Raw genomic sequence first — 27,160 nt, 5'->3', positions numbered from 1 at the left:
GTTAACAGTCTGTTATGGTTTGTTCTAGAAGTCAATGAATGTTGGATCAACTTGATGCTTTGTGACAAGTTGTTAACAGTCTGCTATATTTTGTTCTAGATGTCAACGAGTGTCGGATCAACCTGATGCTCTGTGACGGAGGGCAGTGTCGTAACACACCAGGCAGCTACCAGTGTATCTGTCCATCTGGACTGCGCTTCAGCCACGTGTCACGGATGTGTGAAGGTAATTTCTGGATGAACTGTTTCACCTACACTTATGAAACCAAACTAAGCTTTTGATTGCATGGCTTCTAGATTATGATAGTCCTACTCCCGTGGCTAGTGATATTCAGTGTTGGGCTAATAAATAACTACTATTACCATGCCCGACGGTTAGTAAAAAAAAAGTTGTCAAATGCTGCATTTAAGTCTATTTTGTAAATATATATCTATCCTGGCCCCACTCCTACCTCTCCAATCTTAAAGTGTTTTTAAGCTCTATCTCCTTCTTTAGGTGACATATCTGATTATTACTATTAGTAAAATTGTATTTAGTTTAAAGTACGTGGATTTTTAATCGTGGTTAGTAAATTTTTAAAATTGCTGATCCCATGGTTAGTGGATTTTATAAAACATTCTAGAAGCCCTGGATTGGATTATTCGAACCACATCCTGATTGTATCATGAAATTGGAAAATAATGTCAAGAGGGTTTGTTTTTTTAATCTGTATCCTGATACAGTACTAACATAGGGTTTTTTAAATTGGCGTTTAAAAACTGAAAAATAAGAAGATACATTTCGGGAGTATGTAATATGTTCCAATAAAACAAACGATCATCATCGTACAATTTATTCCTTTTAGGCTAAATATATAAGTTTCATTATTTATATTAACACACACTAGTAACATACATCGATTTAAAGAGATCTAACTGGCCCATCGCTACAGCCCATCCAATGAAAAAAAGTGCAATGACAATTGATAGCTCTGTGTCATATAAGGTAACAACTAATTACCATGTGACCCATATGTTAGCTACAGGCACAAGGGTTCTAAAAGAAATTTAAATTGATTCAAATATAGTTTTTTGAGGATGTGTAAGAAATAGAATATAGAACACTGAATTTGAAGTCTGTTAGATGCCCTTTATCTTACAACTCATTTAAAAATGTATCCAACCTGCTCTTGATCATTAGATGTGCTTTGAAACAACTTGTAAAATAAATGGTATCTAATAACCACTTGTGTAGTATTCTCTGTTTATTGATTAATAAGTAATGATTTTTTATTCAGATATTAATGAGTGTCTGGAGTCGCCATGTGTGGGTGGTCAGTGTCTGAACACAGTTGCCAGTTTCCGCTGCGAGTGCGATGTGGGCACAACCCTTGACTCCACAGGAAGAATATGTGTGGGTAAGTTCAGTAAAGCTGGTGTGTAGATTTTCATAGAAGTGTATTAACCAAATGTGATTAATATATAGTGAGATGATAATTTTATTCAGCTTACAGTTTTTAAAAAAACCCCGAATGTATGGTTTTGTAAAAAAAAACCGAATGTATGGTTTTGGTATGATGATAGCCAATGTGTGAAAAACATGTCACTTTTTCATTTGTTAAAGTGAGATTATTACCTGAAGGGACTATAGGTTTCATCTCCGTCCTTCTGTCTGTCTGCCCCACATATAGTTTTCTGGATGGGTTTTTTCACAATCCTTTGAGATATTGAGTTAAAAATATTGGGTATAGCTTTGTCGTGTACTGTACAGATCAGGTTTGACTTTTCATGACAATTTACCCATTTTCAACAGAGTTATGGCCCTTGAACTTTTCCGGATTTTTATTTTGCAAAGCCTTAAGATATTAATCTGAAATTTTGTGTAAAGTTTTATCACATTATGTTACAGATTAAGTTTGACTTTCATCGCAATTTATTCAGTTTTGACGGAGTTATGGCCCTTGAATTTAGGAGATATGAAAATTAGTTTTCTGGACTTCTTTTTTGCAATGCTTGAAGATATTGAGATATAATTTTGTGTATAGCTTTATCATGTAGTTACAGATCAAGTTTAACTTTCATGGAGACTTACCTTTTTTTCACAGAGTTATGGCCCTTGAACTTAGGGGATAAGAATTTTGTTTAGGTCCAGTACGGGACGTGTAGTGCTTTAGCAATACTCTCTGAATACTTGTTTACTCCAGTCATCACATTTTACATTCAGATGAGAGGTAATATGTGATATACATGTTACTTTACATTTATTATTATCATAACAATAACATTACTGACATATTTAAACTTCTATGTTCAGACAACCGTCGAGGTGCGTGCTGGCTGGAGATCACCAATGGTCAGTGTGAAAAGAACATCAACTCGATGACACTCAGGTCAGAATGTTGTGGATCCATCGGCAAGGCGTGGGGCAGTCCATGTGAACCGTGCCCAACATCAAGTCAGTACTCTGTTATTAGTGTTAGGAATTAGATGACTTTTGTGATTGATAATTGGTCTGCACAAACTGATCACTGATTGATTAATAATCAATTAAAATCTGCATTGTTTATTGTGGCACTAAATGTTTTTCTCCTCTTTTTGGGGGTTAAATTATATTTATTATTATTATTATTTTTGGGTTTTTTTTAATTCACCATTCTGTTACAAAGGTCTTCCCTCTGTCCAAGGTGAAACGGGGGCAGGTGGTCAGATCTTTTACTGATGCCAAACAGAACTAATAAGGTGTAGTTTGGGGTTTTAATAACTTGTTGGACAAAATAATTTAAATGCTTATATATTTCCAATAGTATTTCATTTCCTTAATGTATATTAATTTCAACTAATTTTCATGCTTATATCCAATTAAGGTTCAAGCACGCTGTCCTGGGCACACACCTCAGCTATCTGTGCTGTCTGTCCAGGACAGTGTGTTAGTTGTTAGTTGTTAGTTAGTGAGAGAGAAGAGGGTGTAGTGGTCTTACACATACCCACTGAGTCGTTAAAACTCGCTCTGTGTGGGAGCTGGTACCGGGCTGTGAACCCTGTACCTACCAGTGTGTCAGTGGTTAGTGAGAGAGAAGAAGGCATAGTGGTCTTACACATACCCACTGAGTCGTTAAAACTCGCTCTGTGTGGGAGCTGGTACCGGGCTCCAAACCCTATACCTACCAGTGTGTTAGTGGTTAGTGAGAGAGAAGAGGGTGTAGTGGTCTTACACATACCCACTGAGTCGTTAAAACTCGCTCTGTGTGGGAGCTGGTACCGGGCTCCAAACCCTGTACCTACCAGTGTGTTAGTGGTTAGTGAGAGAGAAGAGGGTGTAGTGGTCTTACACATACCCACTGAGTTGTTAAAACTCGCTCTGTGTGGGAGCTGGTACCGGGCTCCAAACCCTGTACCTACCAGTCATGTCCGATGGCTTAACCACGACACCACAGAATATTACTAATTATTTTTATATAACATTAAGTGAAATAGCTAAAAATATCAGTAAAATACTAGTGCTGTAATACTAAAAAGATTTTATTGTCATAGTAGAAACTTATCAAATGTTTGACATCCAATAGTCAATGATTAATAAATCAATGTGCTGTAATGGTGTTATAAAAACAAAACAACTTTAACTTTAATTTTGTTTAACAACGTCTTAGCATATTTTAAACAACAGCTGTTTGGTGTCTTAAGATTTGATTGTTTCAAGACTATTAGGGAATTGAGGAAACAATATATGTACTAAGTTAAAAAAAAATTGAAAGTTAAATTCCTGACTGACTTTGAAATGACTTAACTATTTTTAATTTTATTTTAGTGGAGTTGAAATGCCCTCCTGGATTTTCATTTAAAAATGGAGTGAACTGTGTTGGTGAGTGTGGAGTGTCTTAGACTGTATTTGAACAATGGTTCTCTGAATGGGAATTGGTGATCAGTTATTAGCATCAAATTTATTATCACTGTTATATATCTGATTAGTTATTGCCGTCCAATTTATATCTAAACTAGTCAGAAGAAACTTGTAAAAATCTTGCTTTTAATTATATATACAATAAACAATTCCCAGTTTTAGAATGTACAAATTCTGTTCAGTTTTAAAAAAAAACAGATTCAGAATTTTCTTGGTAAAACAAAGGTGCATACCAGAATATTTATAAAAAGGTATCATTTGTTAATTAACGTTAAAATAGATCAACTATTGTAAATTGTTCATATAAAAAAAAAAATGTTTTATTATTTATTATTATTTATTTATTATTATATTGCTTAGTAGACTTTTTTCTTTTTCTTTTTTCTGGTTGGTTTTTTTATTTATGTTTTAAAATTGCGTTGTTTTTCACAGCATTTGTGAGAAAATAACATGATTTTGTTGGATTTAAATTTCGTCTCATGGCTAATATATTTATTTTTCAGATGTCAACGAGTGTGAGGTGTTTCCCAACCTGTGTCGAGGCGGGGGTCAGTGTGTGAACACTCCCGGGTCCTTTAAATGCACCTGTCCCACGAGTCTCTCTCTGGACCACACTGGAAGGAGATGCATTGGTTAGTAATACAGCATTGTTACAGTATAAGTAGTTACGGTGATCCATTATAATACCACCCTCCACCTGTTACCGGCTATGGTCGGACTGCTGGTGCTCCCTTGCACCTGCCAGTGCAGGCGGTTCCCCCTTCTACCCACCCCACCTTTCCTGTCCTGGACGGAGGAGCCTGCCGAGGCCGGTACCTGTGCCCAGGACAGGCGTGCGCTATAACAGCTTGCTCTGAATGTGCATGTTAAACAGTTCCATCCATCCATCCATTATAATACATTCTCATGCATCAAAAAGTTATAAGAGTTTGGATGCTTGTTAACCATTGTACAGTTATTTATAGGCACCGACTCTAATTACTGGCTAGTTTACAATATTTTCAACTGTTGGAGCATTTTTACTGTTAAATTATACATTACTTACAACATATTGCTTAAATTGTGATGTCTTTTCAACTTGACCAGACCTCAACATATGGCATATTCTCCCTATGTAAATAGACTGGTCCGAACATTCCACAGCCAATGGAATGGCTTAAAATCTTCCAGTTAGGTTCTGTGCCATGTTGCTTAAGGAAGGTTTTCTGTCAGTGTGAAAACCATGCGTAAGAATTGTCAAATGTTTCCTATCCAACAGCTGATGATTAATTACTCGGTGTCCTCTTGTTAAACAAACAAAAAAAACACAATTATTTTCTCTTCTTTCCAGACACTCGCAAGTCTGTGTGCTATTTGACTTACAGTCACGGATTCTGCAGTCAGCCTTTGATGGGTCTTCATAACCGACAGATGTGTTGTTGTTCCATTGGTGTGGCCTGGGACAGAACTTGTCAGAGGTGTCCCACACAAAAATCAGGTGAATTACAGTAATATAGTTAACCTGTGAGATAATCTTTATATGAAATGGCAGCATGTTTAATATAATGTTTATTACACAAATGTTTTAAACTGCATTGAGAAGAAGGTATATTTTATTTAACGATGCACTCATCATATATATATATATGATGTTGGACATATGGTTAAGGACCATATAAAGAGAAATAAAACCCACTATCACCACATAATGGGTTACTTTTTCAGAATGGCAATAAAGGAAAATATGTTGATGTTTATTACCCAAGGATGGTGTTTGAACAAGATGACCAGCTAATTTATTAAAGAAAGAAAGACCATACATGTTAAAATTAATTTGCATCGAGTTTATTAATAATAGATGAAAAGGTATTTTGTGTTAGTGGGACATATCACCTGAGATATTTCTTATGATCATATCTACACACTGTTTTGAGTTATTACAAATTACGTAATCACCAAAGACAGTAGATTTGTAGGTATTAATATACCAAACACAAAACTGATAATCAAATGCCATGCTATAACCTACTAGATAAGAATACTGTAAACTGTGAAAAAAATGCGTGCGTATAAATTTCGCGTCATTCGCGTCCAACCTTATGTCGTGAAATTAATACGCACGCACTATTTTCCAGTTTGAAGTGTGCTTACATTGATGTCTCGATTTTCTAGTAAACCATAAAGGAAAACACAAACAAAATAATTCACAAAAAGATTCACTCAACAGGCACAGCCTATACACGAGCTCTCCTTGATGGCGACTAATCGTTAAATTGTGATTCTAATACAGGTGAGGTGCGTAGGGCCTAATCCCCTCTATAGGCTCTGTATCAGGCACAATTGCTTAATGTAGGATAACAGAATATTGATTTACAGACAGTCACTTTATAACAATTACAGTGAGCTGTCTTTATCCACTTTTTTTTTTGAGCTGTCAAGGTCGTTCGCGAAATTTACACGTCACGAACATGCGCTAAGGTATACATTTGCGAAAAAAACACGTCGCAATATTAATACGGTTTACAGTACTTAATCGCAATTACAAGAATGTGTATTAAAGAAATATGCATAAACGGTATTTATGTAATTTGTCTTGTGATGTTTTGATACAGATGCCTATCAAGAACTTTGTGCAAATGGTGATGGCATGAACGGACATCCAGGAAAACCAGAAGGTTAGTAAAAGTTATGGCTAGAGTTATTTTCCTTTCATTTTCTATCCTTTACATGATTGATTTGGACACATAACCTGCTTATTAAATCTTATGTTTTATTAGTGATTTGGAGTGGGAGGAGAAGGGTTTCAAAATTGGTAAGACAATTTTTCAAGTATACACTTTGTCTAACATATTATAAGTATTACATTTTAAGAAATTATACATATTACCAACTTAAAGATGGATGAGATTACTGTTAAAATTAAAATTTGTTTTGTTTAACGACATGAAAATTACAAGAATGTGTATTAACACTGATTAATTAATCATAGGTTACTGGATATCAAACGAGAGATCATTTAAAGGCATTTTCTGGTTCTATGTAAAGAACAACATTTGTTTTCCAGATATTGATGAGTGCCACATGTTTCCCGGCATGTGTGTGAACGGGCGGTGCACCAACTCGATGGGAAGTTTCACATGTAAATGTAATGCTGGATACGCTCTGGATGATACCCGTACTAACTGTACAGGTACAGTATTCTTTTTCACATTGTATTGGTATTTATTTAAGCATCGATCATTTTGTTTCATTCATGTCATTTTAAATTGATTTTTATGTTTTATAATCCAATCAAAGTTGCTGGCATGGCACACTTCATTTTGTCATTCTGTCCTAGACGGTGAGTTAATAGGAAGAGAGACCATTAAAGAGACTGTCCTGTCTTGTAAGATGTTTCTGTCAAATAAAATATTTTGAATGACTAACATTAGATACTAAATATGGTTTCTTGTTTAGAATATCGATGTGTTCATATAGGACATGATTTACAGGGTCATTATGGGTTTTTTTCAAAATCAAAGGGGTTTCCTGAATTTTCTTTTGGCATATGTAAATGTTTCAATTCTCATTCATTTCATTTCAACTTATTTTCATGCTTATATCCAATTAAGGTTCAAGCAGACTGTCCTGGGCACACACTTGTGCTATCTGGGCTGTCTGTCCAGGACAGTAGGTTAGTTGTTAGTTGGTTAGTGTTTAGTGAGAGAGCGAAGAGGGTGCAGTGGCCTTACAACTACCCATTGAGCCCTTAAGAACTCGCTCTGAGTTGGAGCCGGTCCTGGGCTGTGAACCCTGTACCTACCAGCCTGTGGTCTGATTCTCAGAGTCCTATGCTGGTATTGTTAAAACCTTAGAAGAAGAGACATGGTTTGCACGGTCTTGAAAAGTGCTTGAATTTAGGAGTTTGAAATGAAAAGTGCAAAAGTCTAGAAATTACGGAACAATCTCGAAAGAAATTTAGCATTTTTACTTCCGTGTTCGCACTTTCATTCCAGCACTCGCGACGTTCCGCGACCCGAATGTACTCGGCCCATTCCGGAACAAATGCTATGTTCCGAATGCCTCAGCCGAGATTTACCGATTATTGACGAGCGTAATAGCCTCATTTTGAGAACTGCAAACAATAGTCAGGCGAGACGACACGGAATCACTTAGATTTTGAATGTTTTGCAAGCACATGTTCAAATTTAAACATGCCTAGTGGAAAGTGTGTTTTTAACAAAACGTGGTGTCGAAAATATGCGTGGATCAGAGAGAGTAAGGACGTGTCAAAGGCCGTGTGTTCCTGTTGTCGCAAGGATATTAATATTGGCGCCATGGGCGAGAGCGCACTCAAATCGCACGAAAACAGCGAAAAACACAGAAAAAACAAAGCGGTTTGTATTTATGGTCCTTGAAAACATAAGGTAGGTGCTTGAAAAGTGCTTGAATTTTATGGGTCCTTGCCTGTATGAACCATGAGACAATAGTCTCTGTGACATCAGCCTACACAACAATAAAAAAAAGTTTGCCACCTAGAGTTTGAAATATTACCACTCTTTATTTATGGGGGACCACTAAAGGAAGCAATTCTCATTAAACCTCAATACACAGACAATACACTATATGATTCAGTTCTAAATGCATGAATCAATCCTGTTTGTACCCCACAGTTCTGGGAGTTTGTCACTTAGATGCTGCATACTTTATTGCCTGGAATACTCGTGTGATCCCTGTAAACTTTTTCCATCTTGTTTGTAGATATCAATGAATGTCGGATTTCGTCTGTGAACATCTGCGAACCAGGACGGTGTATTAATTTGGAGGGTGCATTCCGGTGTGAATGTCCTACTGGGTACGAAGGTGTCATGATGAACCAGATGTGTATGGGTAAGGCAGTAAATCTTCTTATTTGACGAACTAAACATATTTTAAAGACATACAGCTGATAAATAAATTAATAAAACAGTATGTATAAAACATGAGGCACAAGATACATTGAATTTCAGTTTGTTTTTTTGTTTTTGTTTTTTAACTTATTTTTTATAAAATAGATTAAATGTGATCTGAACTGCTAAAAAAATTGTTTTAAGTATGCAGTGTTAAACAAGATCACTAAAATTATTAGTGGTTTGGAAAATTTCATGTGTAGCCAAATTTAATTTTTAATCAACCAAAGGGCATGTGATTTTCAAATGAGTTTTTTCACTAATTAATAATAAAATAAATTAACCAAATTCAGCTTTAATAAGCATTTGGTAAACAACAGCTTATACCCTGTTTGTGGTATGTAATTTTCAACATTTTAGCTCTTTTTTTTTAGATGAGTATCTCATCTCTGTATTATTCACTTTGAAATAATAACTTGTAAATTTTTCATCTAAATGCCTCAAGGAGTTCTGTTAGAAACATTTATAAAGGAAATTAAATGAAATGCTCATTAGAAATCACACATCTTCGATGATCAAATCTGGTTTATTGTTATTTTTGTCTAGACATTGATGAATGTTCCAGCCAGCCAGTGATGTGTCGTGGAGGGACGTGTGTAAACACCGCGGGCTCGTACCACTGCCAGTGTCCAGACGGACACGAACTCGGACTAGACAACACATGCAAAGGTCATAATTAGACTGGTGTTATGATTATGTTATTCCATCCATCCATCCATCCATCCATTCATCGTTCCATCCAACCCATCAGTCTACCTACCTACAAACCCATCCATCTAACCATCTATCCATCTATCCACCCATGCAGTCAACCTACCAGCCCACTCACCATCCATCCACACATTCCAACCATCCATCCACCCGTCCCAACCATCCATCCACCCATTCTGACCATCCATCCACCCATTCCGACCATCCATCCACTCATCCATCTATCCACCCATCTCGACCATCCATCCACCTATTTCGACCATCCAGACAATTCATCCACTCATCCCAACCATCCAGCTACCCATTCTGACCATCGATCCATCCATCTTGACCATCTATCCATCTAGACCACCCATCCGGACCATCCAAACCGACCATCCATCCATCCATCCACCCATTCAGACTACTCATCCTGACGACTTGTCCATTCATCCACCCATCTCGATGATCCATCCACCTATTTTGACCACCTATCCACTCATCCTGATCATCCATCCACCCATCCCGACTATCCAGCCACCTATTTCCACCACCCATCCACCCATCCCAATCATTCATCCATCCATCCGCTCATTTTGACCATCCTGACCACCCATCCATCCATCAACCATCCATCCACCTATTTCAACCACCTATCCACCCATCCCAGCCATCCATCCACCCATCCCGACAATTCATCCACCAATCCCAACTATTTCGACCACCCATCCCAACCATTCATCCATCCATCCACCCATCCACCCATCCCAACCATCCAACCAACCAACCATTCTGACCACCCATCCATCCATTATCCATCCACCTATCGGTGCTAACAGGTTTAATATATAATTGTCATAAGGTTAAATTTTGTATCAAGCAAAAATGTAACTGTTGCATAGAATTGATTGCATTGTTTAAAAAGAGAAACATTTTTGGATTGTTTGAACAGTTTCACCATTTTTGGATTGTTTGAACAGTTTCACAAGTTAGGTGCACAACAGAAACTACTAACTCTCTTCAGTGATCAACTTGTGTTTTTTTCAGATATTGACGAGTGTGGTGCGGTCAGCAGTATTTGCTCAAACGGTCATTGTGAGAACTTCATGGGAGGCTATCAGTGTATCTGCCATGAGGGCTACCATCCCAACCCACTGAAGACAACTTGTATAGGTAATGTTCAAGGGAAAAAACTGATTTTAAAAAAATCGTATTTTGTTTCAGTACAAGTCTTTATTTTCAGGGATGTGAGAGCTATGCAGAAACGCGTAAATGTGCTTTTCCATTTTGTCTTAAAAAAAAAAAAACATGATGTTCATTTGCATATTTTCATGGTTTCAAATTTATGATGTGTGCCTTATACTATAAGTTATAACCAGTTTAGATTTGTTAGCATTGAATGCAATTTTTGGCAGTTCCAGGGGTTGCAAACACCAATTTTCCTTCAGGGTCCCTTGAGCAGCCCCTGGACCCCGGCCACAGTAAGCTTTTTTGTTCCAGCCCCTTTCACATCCCTGTATTTTACAAAATCGTTAAGAGGCTATGCACAGTTATTGACATTTATCCTGCAACCACTGTTTTCTATTGGCCGATTATAATAACCGATTAAAGCAAAGTCATAAGCATATACATGCATAGCAACATTACAAAATGGATCATTTGACAACTAGGTCATCATACAATGTAGCTGAAATAGCATAAATTATAGCTTTTCCCCTTAATTTTTATGGTCTGCGGGATAAAGATAATAAGTTAATGACGTAGGATATCTGCTTTATCCTACTTTTCGGAAGGGAGAAGGATGGAGCAAAAAAAGAGAGTACACTTTGTATGCTTGTGAAAACACTGATAATTGTTATCATAAGATAATAGTAATTACAAAATATTGAATTTGAAGAAGATCCAACTACCAGGTGTTCTTTTTTTTTCTCTCTCTTTTTGGCCAGTTAAAATACTACTGGTATGTTACAGTGTTTATTTCCAGCATTTTGAATAGGATAAATATCAAGCAAAGCTCATTTTAGTTTTATATTACGGATTGAAATTTCTCAGTTTCTTACACTAGATGTGGTGTGAACTAGAGTAATTTATATCCTGTGAAGTTTGAATAAAATATGGCTATCCAGAGACAGGACCCGGGACAGACATGCTCAAAACCTTAGTGGTACAGGAGCATGTTAAAATATATCTCACTCACAAGCAATAAGTGGCAATGCCACAAATATGCTAGGGAAGGCTTTAGTCCAGAGATGTACCTTTTTTTTTTTAATTTATTTGCAAGAACATTTGAATGTGCTCCTGAAATATACATATTTATTAGCTCATTTATTACATATCAAATTAACTTTAATTTGTCTGTCAGATATTGACGAATGCCAGAGTCGTCGCGGTGGCTGTATGGGTTTGTGCGTAAACACCCCGGGAAGCTTCACCTGCGGCTGTGAACGAGGATACCTGCTCAAAGTAGATGGCAAGACCTGTGTCGGTAGGTTCGGAGCACGTTATTATTTTCTTTTGATAACTTTTTGTAAAATATTTGAACATTTTATGTTATGCATAGTGATGATCTAGCATGGACAAAATGTTCAAATTTTAAACATTTTTAATTAGTAATAAGAGGGCTAGCTGTGGGGTAAGCAGAAAGTTTCACCAAATTACCTTGACTTATTAAACTTTAAAATTGTAAAAACTCAGTTATTTCCTAACAAAATAGCAATTATTGTATGAAATTATTTCTCCAAATTAAAATAAAATTCTCAAATTGTTTTTAATATTTGCAATTGGCAAATTTGGAGAGTGCCAGAGCTAGCGCTGAATAAATATTTAAAGACACAAAATAATATAATTTTTAGTTTTTTAATTAGTAATAAATATTTAAAGACACAAAATGATGTAATTTTTTACATTTTAATTAGTGATAAATATTTAAAAGCTCAAAATAATGTAATTGTTTTAATTTGAATTAGTGATAAATATTTAAATACACACGATAATATAATTTTTTTGTTTTAATTAGTAATGAATATTTAAAAGTACTGATCCTCTACATGAAGTTTTATACAAAACCTTTTCTTTTTTTTCTTTTTAGCAATTGCCAAATGTCTTCTATCAATCTTTCCATTATTACTGTATTTTTAGGTTACTTTCTGCATATCTGAACATAATAATTCAAAAACGTTTATGTGTGTATCTTTGTTTAGTTTTATTCTGTATATGTGACCCGCTCTGGCAAAATCAGTCGCATGTCGCAGTTGTCGATTTTGCGTAATGAGGCAATTAGTGAAAAAATACACTACTTGTGAAAATTGCGATTTTGACAGTAAACAGTACCTACATGTTTAAGTTATCATTTCAAACTACCCTCGTTTAATTTAATAATTTCTAAATACTTTTTATTACGATTTTTAGTTGGGGTTATTATTCAGAAAGTCAAAACAATGGTCCGAGTTAGGCTGTTCTTTGTTCATTTTCACCACTTTGAATTGCAGTAGCCGTTTGGTGAATAGCTTCATATTTAGTATCAAATTGTGCCAAAATAATTCCTCTACACCATCCTTTCAGTGACGTGTGGGTATGACTTAGATGTAAGCCAATAGGAATCCAAATCTAACCATACACAAACTAGTTTGTTACTAGGCAGACATCTTAGCTAAGTGATATATGCCTTTTGATTGGTCACTGACAAGGTCACTGCGGCTTTCTGGGTAATCGAAGCATTCAAGCTTACAGTGGTTTGTCGAAGGAAAACACAAAGAAGAAAAAAAAAGATGGCTGCGCCTACGGTTTTTATTCGAAGAGCAATTTTTAAATGTGAATTTATGTACCATTCCAGTCAGTATTTTACTTTGTGATGATCTTAAAGTGAGTAAAAAAGACGCTCTTCTTGCTAGAGTGTTCAGTGAGCTGAACAATCTATATTTAAGTGGAGCCAATTTGGTTAATGAGTGGACAAATGTAATTTTCCGATTATTCCTGGGATGTGGACGATCACGATGACGGGGACAGAATTCGAAACCAAAATTTGTTCCTGGGTGTCCCAGTATGTGACTTTAGGAAAATGACGTTAGTTATTTCAAGTAATAAAAAAAAAAGGAAAAAAATAACCGACAAAAAACCCACACAATGACACAACCTTCCATGGATTATCTCTGGAATCGGAATGTTAAAAACCATCTAAAAGTTATAATAATAATAGTTTCACTCTGTATATTGTGTTTGACTTATGATTTTAGATATTTACTATCTACTGGATTTTACTGCTTAATTAATCATTTGGAGCTTATATAGCTCATAAATTTGCAAAATGATTTTCACAACAAACAAAAAATAAAATTACTAGTAATTAAATTATTTAATTTTATTGTATTTAGCCACCCTTAACCTACAAAACCTTTTTATTCATATAGTTTAATGTGTGCAAAATTTGAGAGCTGTACCTTTATTTTAAGTATATTGTTGCTATGGTGTTTTGATACTATCTTCGGCGGCCATTATCTCAAAATAATGATCTTACATATCACCGAACATGTTTTGCTCAAACTCTGTCAAAAATCTATATATTTTAATAATTTTTGCACCACATTGAATCTGAGACTCTACAGGTTAAGAATTTTTTGCGACATGTGACTGAATTCGCCAGGGTGGGTCACATATGTGTTTATTTTAGATGTTGATGAATGCAAGGAAAGACCAGATATTTGCGAGGGTGGCAGGTGTTACAACTTATTTCTATATGTGTTTATTTTAGATGTTGATGAATGCAAAGAAAGGCCCGATATTTGCGAGGGTGGCAGGTGTTACAACTTACCTGGTTCATACCGCTGTAGATGTGTTGGTGGTCTGACCACTTCACCTGATCAAAAACACTGCCTGGGTAAGTTGTTTCATTTCAATTTATTTTAATTCTTATAATCCTATTAAAATTCAAGCACTTTGTCCTGGACACGCATTTCAGCTATCTGGGCTGTCTGTCCAGAACAGTGAGTTAGTGGTTACTGAGAAACAAATTTGTGTAGTGATCTTACACCTGTCCACAAGAAACAAGCACCTGTCGCAGTTGAAGAGACAAGAACTGGGATTTGGAGGTGGACAGCGATAGAAGTTGAAAGATAAGAGGAGCTGCCAGATTGGCAAGAAATAAGATGGAATTCAAAGGAGAGAAAAGAAATAAGGCAGTGGGATTTTTTTAAAATATGTTCAACATGTTGTTATTGTGATCACTTCATCTAGTGAAATATTGTATTTTGGTAAGTCCATTGAATGGTTACATGCACTGATGATCCGATTATCTATCAAGGATTCTATCTATAGTTGCATTTATAGGACCTTAAAATCAGTTTTTATACTCTGGAGAACATGAAAATTAGGTTTTAAGAATGAATATAATGGCATATTCTCAACCCTATCACATTAAGCTTTATTTCACAATCTTTGTTTTGTTTAATTAAGGAACTTGTTTTGCCTCTTGAAAGAGCAACCTATTTAGTTAAAATTTTAGTAATCGAAATTTTAGTTTTATATTAATTTAATAAGAGGTCGAGTTTCTTCTCTTTTGACCAGATATTGATGAGTGTCTGCTGAACAAGAACCTGTGTTTGACCGGAGTCTGTCAGAACACACACGGATCCTTCGTGTGCAAATGCGACATCGGCTACTCCGTCAAGCTAGACACCAACAACCCAGGATGCACAGGTGTGTAGTAGCTGTGAATAAAATACAAAGTTAAAGCAATACTCAGAACAGTAAAGTAGTTTACGTCATTTTTATATATATGGACGTGTAGCCGATGTAGGCAATATCGAAAATAAAGGCTTTTTAAACAACCCAAATAGCTGGGGTAATAAACAAAATAACAAACTCGGTAGTAGCTTTCATTCTTCCTTTTTTTTTAACATTGTATTTTCATTCACCCTTAAAATATATAATAAAATATTCTCAGTATATTCAAGCAGTTATAAGAGAATGGTTTTTAATTATGTCAGTGGTTTTTAATTAAGTTACTGATTTTTCATTATTATACCACTGATAGATGTTAGAAAACTAGTCCCCATTAAAAAAAATAAAAAAAACGTCTGGCATATCAACTGTAGGTGCTGTCCTGTCTGTTGATACACATTAATGACTGCTTGCTATTGATAAAGAAAGTAGCCCGTTTGTATAGTGTCAGCTTTATGAGAAAGAAAATATCATTTTGAAGGGTTTTTTAATATTTATAATTATTTTAAATTTACAATATTTTCAGATGATAATGAATGTCAGACTGGTGCAGCCACCTGTGACCCAAATGCAGTTTGCATCAACACACGGGGATCATTCAAGTGTGACTGCCGGCCAGGTTTCAATGGAGATGGATTTACCTGTAGAGGTAATTTTACACCTGAGTAGCAGGGTGGGGGTGGAGGGAGTGGGGTGCTTTGTCAGTCAGTACGCCATTACTTGTATATTAGTGGTCATGGTATGTCCTTTCATTAAAATATTGCTGTTTGGAACTCGAAGGTGTGTGTCACAGATGGTCACAAAAGACAAGCACCTCATGCAGATGGACAGATATGTGGAGATGGACAGAGAAAGAAGTTGAAAGATAGGAGGAGCTGTCAGATTGAGAAAAAATGAGAATGGAAAAAGGGCAGTGGTATAAATAAAACAATTCTGAGCATTTTACGTTAACATTACACAAATATTGGTATTCTTCAGTCGATCTAGGACCAGTCCCCATCAGTTGGTCCATTGGGCTATTTCTTATTCCGGCCAGTGCTCCACAACTGGTGTAACAAAAGCCATGATATGTACTGTCTGTGAGATGGTGTAAATAAAAATCCCTGACTGCTAATCAGAAAGAGTAGCCCATGAGCTGGCAGCAGCGGATTTCCTCCTCTCTTATCATTTGTGTTGTCCTTAACCATTTGTTAACTATAACCATAAAACCGTAAATAAAAATGTGTCAACTTTGTGCATTATTAAATAGAACATTTCTTTCTTTCATTCATTCTTTCTTTCCCTCAGCCCTTCTTTAATCAATCTGTTCATCTTAACACTTCTTTCCTTCTGATTTTGGTACCTAATACACTATTTCCAATACTATAACATGGTGCCATTACCAAATTCTGATAATATTTGGCACTATTATTAGTATAAGACTCCATCATATGCAGTCATGTGGGATAGAAAAAGTACACCTGAGGTGGTGAAAATTTCGACCTGGGATGAGGCTTGCCAAGTGCGTGATTTCCATGTAAGATAGAAATTTCTTACAAAGCTTTCTTTCATGGGATAGCTCTGTCCTATATGCCTGAGGATGAGAGAATATTTTATTCCCGATACCATTACTTAGTGACATTCTTAATTCTGATGCTTTGATGCACATGTTTGTCTCTTGGCTTAGGATTACAGTATGAACATATGTTTCAGATATCAATGAGTGTGTGCGAGATAATGGTAGCTAAATATTAATGTTTAAATATATTTTCAGATATCAACGAGTGTGTACGAGATAATGGTGGCTGTGACCGCGATGCGGCGTGTATCAACACACCCGGCAGCTTCAGATGTGTCTGTGATGATGGATTTAGTGGAGACGGCTTCCATTGTCGAGGTACATGTATCATTCAATAAATAAGAGTTTTACACTTCATATTAAGCAGTGGGATTTAGCTCAGTTGGTAGATTTTTTGCTTGGGTCATAAGATCAAATCACTAAGTTTTTGCATCCCATCCAGTGTCCCATAACAGGTATGTCAAAGACGATGGAAAAGGACATGTAAAAAAAAAACTTCCTACAATTGGAAAAATGTAGTGGGTTTCCTCTGAAGACTATGTCACAATGACTAAATATTTGTAGATGATAATGAATTAATTAATGTTCTGTACTGATGTTTAAAAGTCTTGTTTAAAGGGGTATCTGGTGTAAATAGACTGGACTGTACTAATGTTTAAAAAATTACCATTACAAACATTCAGTTTTGAGGGAATTTCGGTTTACCGAGGGTCCAGTTTTGAGGGGTTTCATCGTTATTATTTACTACTGATAGATTAGATCTGTATGTATGTTTTGTTTGTCCAGACGTTGACGAGTGCTCTGTGAACCCCAACTTGTGTGACAATGGCCAGTGTTTCAATTTCCCTGGTGGTTTTCGCTGCGAGTGTGACATGGGTTTTACACCAACTGAAGACGAGAGAGCTTGTGTTGGTGAGTATTATATAGAAATGTTGTTGGTTTTTATTGTTTTTTTTATCCCACTGCCCTTTCCTTTCTCTTCTTTAAATTCCGTCTCATTTCTTCCCAATCTGGCAACTCCTATCTTTCAACTTCTTTTACTGTCCACATCCACATCCCAGTCCTTATCTCTCCAACTGTGTCAGATGCTTGTCTCTTGTGGCTATCCGTGTCACACACCTGCCATTCCCCATCAGCTTTTAGTTGTATAGAAATGTTGGTAAAATTAATGTAACAACACATCTGTGGGGGTTTTCTGTACTAGCTGATTTGGAATATTTGTGAGGTTGCCTTTAAAGACAAGTGACTGCTTAGTAATCCCACCAGAGGGCACTGTAGGTTTATGTCTGTCTATCTGTCCGTCTGTGTGTCTGTATGTTCTAAATATAGTTTCCAGACTTTTCCCCACAATACCTTACATACAGCTTTATCATGTAGAGTTATGGATCAAGTTTGACTTTCATTTGGATTTACTCATTTAGGACAGAGTTAGGGCCCTTGAATTTAGGAAGAAGGAAATGTTTTATTTAACAACCTTAAATTTAGGAGATGCAGACAATTCTTCGGTTGCAGTAGGCATGTCTTGCTTTAGCAGTACTCTCAAAATGCTTGTTTGCTCCCAATTGCTTTACAAACTCTAGGTCATTATTATTAATTAATTTTACATCCTATTTCAATTAGACTACTGGCATGTAATTTATTTTTACAAAAGTGTGTTAATTTAATTTTATAAACTTAATTTTGGTATTAAGTCCAGGGCCTAAGCTTATAAAATTTTAGTCTTAGACTCAGCTTTTTAATAACTTCACACACATGCCGTTTGTATAGCGTTGCCATGGTATTAAAGTCTCAGACTCTTAATTATTGGAGTCTTGAGTTAGGACTTTAAAAGTTTTATAAACATGGGGCCTGAAATTTAATTTGCATGTCTTTACTGTAATTATTATAATACAGAGTTTAAATCTTTCTTTCAGACATCAATGAATGTGAAATGTTCCACAACCTGTGTGTGAATGGTCGCTGTGAGAATGCGTTCGGCTTGTTCCGGTGTATCTGTAAACAGGGTTACCAGCTGGATAACACTGGCGGAAACTGCACAGGTAAGTGTCTGCGGGTGTGATGATATTGTACGTCCTGTCCCAGATAACAAACGGCATCTATTGTCCATGAAATCATCAGGTGTGAATGGTCGCTGTGAGAATGCGTTCGGCTTGTTCCGGTGTATCTGTGAACAGGGTTACCAGCTGGATAACACTGGCGGAAACTGCACAGGTAAGTGTCTGCGGGTGTGATGATATTGTACGTCCTGTCCCAGATAACAAACGGCATCTATTGTCCATGAAATCATCAGATGTGAATTAAAGTTAAATTTGGCAAATCTGTTTCATTATGAATTCACTAAAAAGCTAAACCAAAAATAATCTACAATTCTTTAACTAGAAATCTTTTCAACACAAGGTTACCACTGGTGGAAACTGCACAGATATTTTCATTGGGAGCAATAAAATCTGACGTCTTGACCCAGAAAATAAGGTATCCAGGTTTTAATCTATTGTCCACCAAATCACCAGATGTGAATTAAAGTTAAAATTGGCAAATTATGAAGTTACAAAAAAGCTTACCCAAAAATCAAATGCAGTTCTTTAATGAGATCTTTTATATACATTTCTCAACAAACATGACTTCTCATCTGTTACGTTGATATAATATTAATAATGATCATAATGGTTTTATGTTTTCAGATATCAATGAGTGTCTGAATCCCGACAACTGTCAGTATGGAACCTGTATTAACACAGAGGGTCAGTATATCTGTCAGTGCTCACCTGACTATGAGCTCAACCCATCGGGCACTGGGTGTGTAGGTAAGTTATGTGATCAGATTTAACTTACATGAGGCATATCATCCATATATTACTGTAGGTAGGCTATTTTATTATTTATGTTACGGAAAATAATTCATATTCATCATTTCTTGTATTATATATTATATTATATACCTGTCATAACATGCATATTTAATTCATAACTAGTAACTAGAGAGTCCATATATATGTCGGTACTAGAAAAGCTGATTTAAAATATCGCAAAATTTAAATCATTTTGTATATTTACGGCCAATAACCTCTAGGTCAAAATTCTTTCAACAAACATGGTTTTTTTGCTATAGTGTTGCACACTCTTTGTACTTGTACAATATTTATTAAACATATTGTTATTTATGGGTAAGTAATAATAAAACCATTGAAATATTTAGAAATTGAGCTGAAATGTTCACATTAAGCATTGCAGTGGAACCTAGAAAAGGCTGGGCATGCTTTAGGTTTGATGTGCAAAATCACACTTGTTAATTAGTGATGAAAATCTGTTGTTAAAACTGTATTAACTGTCCATAATTAATAAATGGTTTTTAATATTGAAAATCCATTGTTTAGTCTGTATGACCTGTCCATGATTAATCAATGGTTTGTAATGATGAAAATCTGTTGTTAAATTTGTATGAATTGCCCATTATTAATGAATAGTTAATCAGTGATTCGTAATCACGACAATCTGTTGTTACATCTGTATGAATGGCCCTTATTTAATCTATGATTTGTACTGATGAAAATCTGTTGTTTAGTCTGTATGAACAGCCTATAATTAATCAATGACTTGTACTGATGAAAATCTGTTTAGTCTGTATGAACAGCGTATAATTAATCAATGATTTGTAATGATGAAAATCTGTTGTTTAGTCTGTATGAACAGCCTATAATTAATCAATGAGTTGTAATGATGAAAATCTGTTGTTTAGTCTGTATGAACAGTGTATAATTAATCAATGATTTGTACTGATGAAAATCTGTTGTTTAGTCTGTATGAACAGCCTATAATTAATCAATGATTTGTAATGATGAAAAACCTCTGTGATATCTGTATGTGTTTACAGACAAGCGACTGGGCTACTGTTACATGACTGTCCCCCGGTACAGCACAAGTCGTATGGCTGTGTGTAGCGACGAGATCGCCAATGATGTGTCACGCGCCACCTGCTGCTGTACCATCGGAAAAGGATGGGGAGAGGTGCCCGGGTTCTGTGAGAAATGTCCACGCAATGGAACAGGTTTGACCTGTTTATGTTTATGAATGTTTTTGTTTATTGATGATTGTCGAGGAACAATGACCAGAAAAGAATATTTCCAAAGACATGATTTTCAGATTAACACATTTAATGTTCAAAATATTCCCTTAAAACAAATCCAAAACAAGCAAAAAAAAAAGAAGCAATTTTGTTTATTTACTAATATTGTGTATAACTTTCCATCCCTTCCATTGCATGTGTGTCTGCAACAATTAATATTAAATTTTTAAAAAGAAAAAATGAAAAATGGTGAACTAATATCAGTTTTGGACATAACCACTTGGTTGTCAGCTCTCGATATTACGTTGGTAGTTGCAGTTTTTAAAGTTTGTGTCATAACAATGTTTGGTTGGGAGAAAGATGATAGTGTTGCAGCTTACAAAGTTTTGAACCATAACTTCCTATCATTAAAACTGCATCCTTTTTTTATTTTATAACCGTAAATAAAATGTGTTGAGTGTGTCATTAAATAAAACGTTTCCTTCCTTCCTTTGCTGTATTTGTTATCTTTTAATGCTCTGTTAACTGAACAAAATTATTATTTTAGTGCTATCTACAGTCCTAGTAACTTTTTAAGTTTTAAATATTTAATTAAACATTAATTTTCACAATGCTCTATTAACCACACTGGTGAATGTAATTGAGGTATTTTCTTTTACTTAATGCCTCATTGAAATGAAACCTATCAAGAATTCTAAATTAATAGTAAAATGACCAAATGAATTTTCTCTGTCATTTCTTGCCAAAAGGTTATGTTTTTTATTTTTTAAAAATAGATATTTGTTTAGAATGTTACATTAAAGTTGTTAATTGCAGGCGAATATACCAATCTGTGTCCCGGAGGTCTTGGATTCAGACCAAACACCATCACACTGGTTTTAGAAGGTACATTGTCAGCTGCTAATTTATTGCCAACCTACAAAGCTCACAAGATATTTTTTTAAATGAAATAATATTTCTATTGCACAAGGAACAAAAAGAATCGGGGCTCAATTTTGCAAACTTATGAGACCTTCTCATGTATATATTCGTCAGAAGTGCTTCCTAACTCTAAAACAGAGAGGATAATAAACAAGTTGCGAGATATTAATTTATTTCCTGAGGGACATAAATTTGATAATAGCTGGTTCCAAGTTTGTTATTTTATTTATTACTGCAGGTATTTTTGTTCTGAAAGCCGTAGGATCTAGAGCTCTCACCTAAGGTGCTTGGATCTTAAGAACCCTTTGGGGTTTTCCCTATCCCAACCAGTGGCCCACAACTGATGTATCAAATGCCGTAATATTTGCTGTCTTGTCTGAGCAAGTGAATGTAAAACATATCTTACTGATAATGGGAAGACCAAGTTGTTAAATATATGATATTCAATAGTCAATAATTAATAAATGTAATCAATGTGCTGAAGTAATGTTGTTAAACAAAACAAACTTATTAAATAAGAATATAATATATTATATTATTATAGGTAACATTTTTAACAAGCAGAATATTTATATTTTTAATAACTGCTAGCACATCAAATGCAACAGATAGAAATTTTGTTTTTAATTTACTCTAAGGTTTAAAAAAAGAGAAGATTGAGATGTTACTTGAAAAGAACATTTCGAATACTGATTGTGCTTTGTGTGTTGTAGATGTTGATGAATGTGCCGAGATTGACAACATCTGTGATGGTGGACGATGTCAGAACACCTTCGGTAGTTACATCTGTCTGTGTCCCGAGGGATACGAACTTGATCATGCCAAACACAAGTGTATTGGTGAGTGGCATATTACATTGATATTAAACTCCTTACTCACTAGATTAATGCACCAGAATATTTTTCTCCTTGAGGGATTACATTATTCTTATACCTTTGTATAATCTGCTTTAGAATTGAATATTATCCAGCTATCTTAGCACTACGATATTGTAAAACCACTGGTGGCTATGGCATGTGTCATAGTAATATCATAGCCTATGTTGAACGATGTGGCTAGATCAACTTGAAATACACAACATAAATAAAAATGTTAGATTAAAGTAATAGAGGTGGTTTCAATATAGAATGTATGCATACTATAAACCATATAAACATTGTAACATATGGGGGTTTTTTCTGCGAATACACATCTTAGTGCACGTAATTTCATAAATAACTGCTAGTATTTGCAGTGTGTATCAGCACAAAAAAAATATTTGTTATTGAATTTTACGACTTAAAGTTGGGTGCAAGTGAAGCAAAATTTATATGCACTTATTTGTTTTCCCTGTTTAGTTTATGTATATGTCACAGTTTTTACACTTGACAGATTCTGTCTTTATTCATTGTAAAACTCTTGTAACTGACAGATTTAATTAAAACTATTTTTCAGACATTGATGAATGCCGTGTTGGTCCCAGGAAGTGTGGGGTGGGTCGCTGTGTGAACACCCCTGGCAATTACACATGTATCTGCCCTGAAGGTTATGAACCAATGGATGGTGGCAGAGATTGTCTCGGTTAGTATATTTGTAGTCTTGAAGATATTTTGTTGTATTTCTTTATTTTGGTATGTGGGGGAAATAAATTATGTTCTATTCTAGTTTTAAAAATTATTTTGAAACATTTTGTGCAAAAAAAAGGTGTACAACTGTCTTTTTGTTTTTATATTTTAGCCAATAATATTGATGTTACATTGAATAGAAATATCATTCCTGAAACATTAAATGTCATTGACCCTATAGTCTTTCAGATATGTACTACATGTATTTCTGATTTGCATAAAAAATGCATTCTATACCAGAATGACCACAAACACATTGGATTTACCAATACTGAGATATGAATTTGCAACACCTGTTTTTATCCTATGTGTATGTATCATACATTTTGAATGCTTAAACACCAATGTTTAAGAAACACAGGTTTCTATTCTATTCTATTTTCAACTTATTTTTGTGCTTATACCCAATTAAGGTTCAAGCACACTGTACTGGGCACACACCTCAGCTATCTGGGCAGTCTGTCCAGGACAGTGGGATAGTTGTTAGTGGTTAGTGAGAGAGAAGAAGGTGTAGTGGTCTTACATCTACCCATTGAGTCGTTAAAACTCACTCTGGGTAGGAGCCTGTACCAGGCTGCAAACCCAGTACCAGGCTGCAAACCCAGTACCAGGCTGCAAACCCAGTACCAGGCTGCAAACCCAGTACCAGGCTGCAAACCCAGTGCCTACCAACCTTATGTCTGATGGCTTAACCACGACACCACCGAGGCTAGTGACACAGGTTTCGAAAATTCGCCCTTATATTTTAAGCACAAAGTTGTATGCATGTGGTGTCCTGTGTATGGGAAAGTACATATAAAAGATTCCTTGCAGCTAGTAGGAAAGGACGGAAATTAGCTCGGTTGATAGAGCACTTGCGTGAGGTACTTCCATCATTGGATCAAATACCTTAGTGTTATTCTCTCATTGGGGGTTTTGGTATATCAAAGGTTGTAGTATGTGCTGTCTTGTCAGTGGGAAAGTGCATGTAAAAGATCTTGTGCTGACAGTGGGAATTTGAAGCAGGTTTCCTCTGAAGACTGTGAGTCACAATTACCAAATGTTTGACATCCAGTAGTGAATGATTAATTAATCAGTGTGCTCTAGTGGTGTCGTTAAACACCAGTTTATCTTTCTCTGTTGGCAGACATGAGGAAAGGCAACTGCTACATGGAGTATCTGAACAGCACGCGTCCACCGTACGAGATTATTTGTGAACAACCTCTCACACGCCAACTCACAAAGAGACAATGTTGCTGTACAATCGGTCGGGCGTGGAACGGACCGTGTGAACCGTGTCCCATTCCAAACACGCGTGAGTATACTTCTATAGCTCGTCCCATCATCCTACAAAAATGTTTTTCGTAAATAATTTCAGTTTGGTTTGACATCAGAAAAAAAGTTTTAAATGTTTTGGAAATAACAAAAAAACTATTTTGAAAACAATCAGCTCAGAAATAAATAACTTGTAGTAAATTCCATAGTATGAAAAAAGACATTATCTGTGGGAAGGACTATAAACAGTTACATCATTATCTTAGTTTACAGATTCCAAACACTCATTAGTACTTCTCCACTGTAATTGTCTTAGTTTATTGATTCCAAAGACTGGTAAGTACTTCTACACAATTAGCCTAGTTTCCCAATTACACCTTTGTTAAAGTCATTCATTCATTCATTCACACCCAATAGCCGATGTGTATTTTTGTGCTGGGGTGTCGTTAAACATTCATTCAATGTTAAAGTCGCTAACCCTAGTTTTGGAAGTATGTACTTTTCTGTTTTGTAAAAAGAAAAGTACATTGAGCAATACGTTTGATCAGACCTGTCAACCTTCTTGGATTTCGCGGGACACTCCCGGTATTAGATCAAATCTCCCAATCTTCTGCTAAAGCTCATGACAGATGAAGATTATTTCACTCGGGACATAAACATGATACAAAATGGAAGCTCGTTTAATTTCATATAATTATGTTACAGTTGTTCTTTTCATTTTCAGGTGACTACAGAGAGTTGTGCTTGGAAGGACCAATAGACATCAATGGTTTGTTTTTTTAGTTTATTTATACAGTGAAACCCTACAATACTGGACCCTTTAATAAAACAGACAGAACTGAACCTCTAAAACCAGACGTTTTACTTGATCATGTGGTTGTCTGATTTAGTGGGGTTTCACTGTACATTTAGTTATGTTTACCAGCCTCGGTGGTGTAGTGGTTAGGCCATCGGGCTACAGGCTGGTAGGTACTGGGTTCGGATCCCAGTCGAGGCATGGGATTTTTAATCCAGATACCGATTCCAAACCCTGAGTGAGTGCTCCACAAGGCTCAATGGGTAGGTGTAAACCACTTGCACCGACCAGTGATCCATAACTGGTTCAACAAAGGCCATGGTTTGTGCTATCCTGCCTGTGGGAAGCACAGATAAAAGATCCCTTGCTGCCTGTCGTAGAAGAGTAGCCTATGTGGCGACAGTGGGTTTCCTCTAAAAACCAGTGTCAGAATGATCATATGTTTGACGTACAATAGCCGATGATAAGATAAAAAAAAATCAATGTGCTCTAGTGGCGGCGTTAAATAAAACAAACTTTACTGTACATTTAATTATCAGAAATGCATTTAATTAATGAGTTGATTTTTTAGGGTGCATCTGATTTCTTCCTCACTGTAGCTATTTTTGTGCTGGGGTGTCGTAAAACATTCATTCATTCATTCATTACGAACTATTATTATTATTTGTTGGACAGACAGCATAGTTATCTGAGATGTTTACCCATGGCAGCATTGCTTGAATATTAACTGTATATAAATAACAGTCTAAAATGATGTTATAAACTGTCATGGCCATAGCTGAGGGAGTTTGTTGCATTTTGGGAATGAATCTGTTTATAGCACATTTCATATTTGATTTGGAAATAAAAGTAAGTTTTATTATTTTAAGTGTTTTTATTATTTCAGTGATCAATGAATGTGAAATAATCCCTAACATCTGTGAAAATGGCCAGTGTATCGACACCATAGGTAGTTTCCAGTGTCGCTGTTACCGTGGTTTTACCTACGACAGGAGAACGCACAGGTGTGAAGGTAATGATGTGTTATTTTAACATAGATTTATAATTGATATATAGGGAATACCCCTCGAGTGGCTGTTAGATATCATTTATAATTGATATATAGAGAATACTACATGAATGATAATTGATATAGAGTGGCCGTTAGATACCGTTTATAATTGATATATAAAGAATACTACATGAGTGGCCATTAGATATCATTTATAATTGATATATAGAGAATACCTCTTGAGTGGCCGTTAGATATCATTTATAATTGATATATGGAGAATACTACATTAGTGATAATTGATATATCGAGAATACTACATGAGTGGTCATTAGTTATCATTTATAATTGATATATAGAGAATACTACATTAGTGATAATTGATATATAGAGAATACTACATAAGTGGTTGTTAGATACCATTTGTAATTGATATATAGAGAATACCTCTTGAGTGGCCATTAGATACCATTTATAATCGATATATAGAGAATACTACATGAGTGGCCATTAGATATTTATAATTGATATGTAGAGAATACTATATGAGTGGCCATTAGATATCATTTATATTACAGTTGTTTCAAAATGTCTAACAAGTGAAAGCAACTGGGATAAAAAAAATAATTACAAGTTGAAAGAAAAATATACAGAACTACATACCAGTTGTCTTTGTTTATAGTGCGCAAGATTTATAACAATCGACTGCTACACAATCTTGTGGTATAATATTCTTGCACACTATAAATGCATGTAATAAACAACAAGGGAAAACAACTGATATG

General features: G+C 35.5%; 1 protein-coding gene across 1 annotated transcript in view; it reads left to right on the top strand.

Moving 5' to 3' along the window:
* Positions 1-27,160, top strand: part of LOC121379373 (fibrillin-2-like) — an 83,918-nt gene that overhangs the window by 28,238 nt on the left and 28,520 nt on the right. The window contains exons 14-39 of the mRNA XM_041507962.1: positions 100-225; positions 1,277-1,396; positions 2,293-2,433; positions 3,784-3,837; positions 4,380-4,508; positions 5,207-5,353; positions 6,468-6,530; positions 6,920-7,045; positions 8,596-8,724; positions 9,330-9,452; positions 10,521-10,646; positions 11,836-11,958; positions 14,221-14,346; positions 15,033-15,164; positions 15,715-15,837; positions 16,942-17,064; positions 17,533-17,658; positions 18,660-18,785; positions 19,428-19,550; positions 20,618-20,791; positions 21,626-21,694; positions 22,444-22,569; positions 23,165-23,290; positions 24,461-24,628; positions 25,313-25,357; positions 26,271-26,396. Coding sequence (XP_041363896.1) covers positions 100-225; positions 1,277-1,396; positions 2,293-2,433; positions 3,784-3,837; positions 4,380-4,508; positions 5,207-5,353; positions 6,468-6,530; positions 6,920-7,045; positions 8,596-8,724; positions 9,330-9,452; positions 10,521-10,646; positions 11,836-11,958; positions 14,221-14,346; positions 15,033-15,164; positions 15,715-15,837; positions 16,942-17,064; positions 17,533-17,658; positions 18,660-18,785; positions 19,428-19,550; positions 20,618-20,791; positions 21,626-21,694; positions 22,444-22,569; positions 23,165-23,290; positions 24,461-24,628; positions 25,313-25,357; positions 26,271-26,396 — 3,120 coding nt within the window. The remainder of the gene's footprint in view (positions 1-99; positions 226-1,276; positions 1,397-2,292; positions 2,434-3,783; positions 3,838-4,379; positions 4,509-5,206; positions 5,354-6,467; positions 6,531-6,919; positions 7,046-8,595; positions 8,725-9,329; positions 9,453-10,520; positions 10,647-11,835; positions 11,959-14,220; positions 14,347-15,032; positions 15,165-15,714; positions 15,838-16,941; positions 17,065-17,532; positions 17,659-18,659; positions 18,786-19,427; positions 19,551-20,617; positions 20,792-21,625; positions 21,695-22,443; positions 22,570-23,164; positions 23,291-24,460; positions 24,629-25,312; positions 25,358-26,270; positions 26,397-27,160) is intronic.

Source organism: Gigantopelta aegis, chromosome 2 (assembly GCF_016097555.1).
Source record: "Gigantopelta aegis isolate Gae_Host chromosome 2, Gae_host_genome, whole genome shotgun sequence".
Taxonomy (NCBI): Eukaryota; Metazoa; Mollusca; class Gastropoda; order Neomphalida; family Peltospiridae; genus Gigantopelta; species Gigantopelta aegis.
Note: the sequence above shows the minus strand (reverse complement) of the source record. Positions and strands in the feature narration are given on the sequence as shown.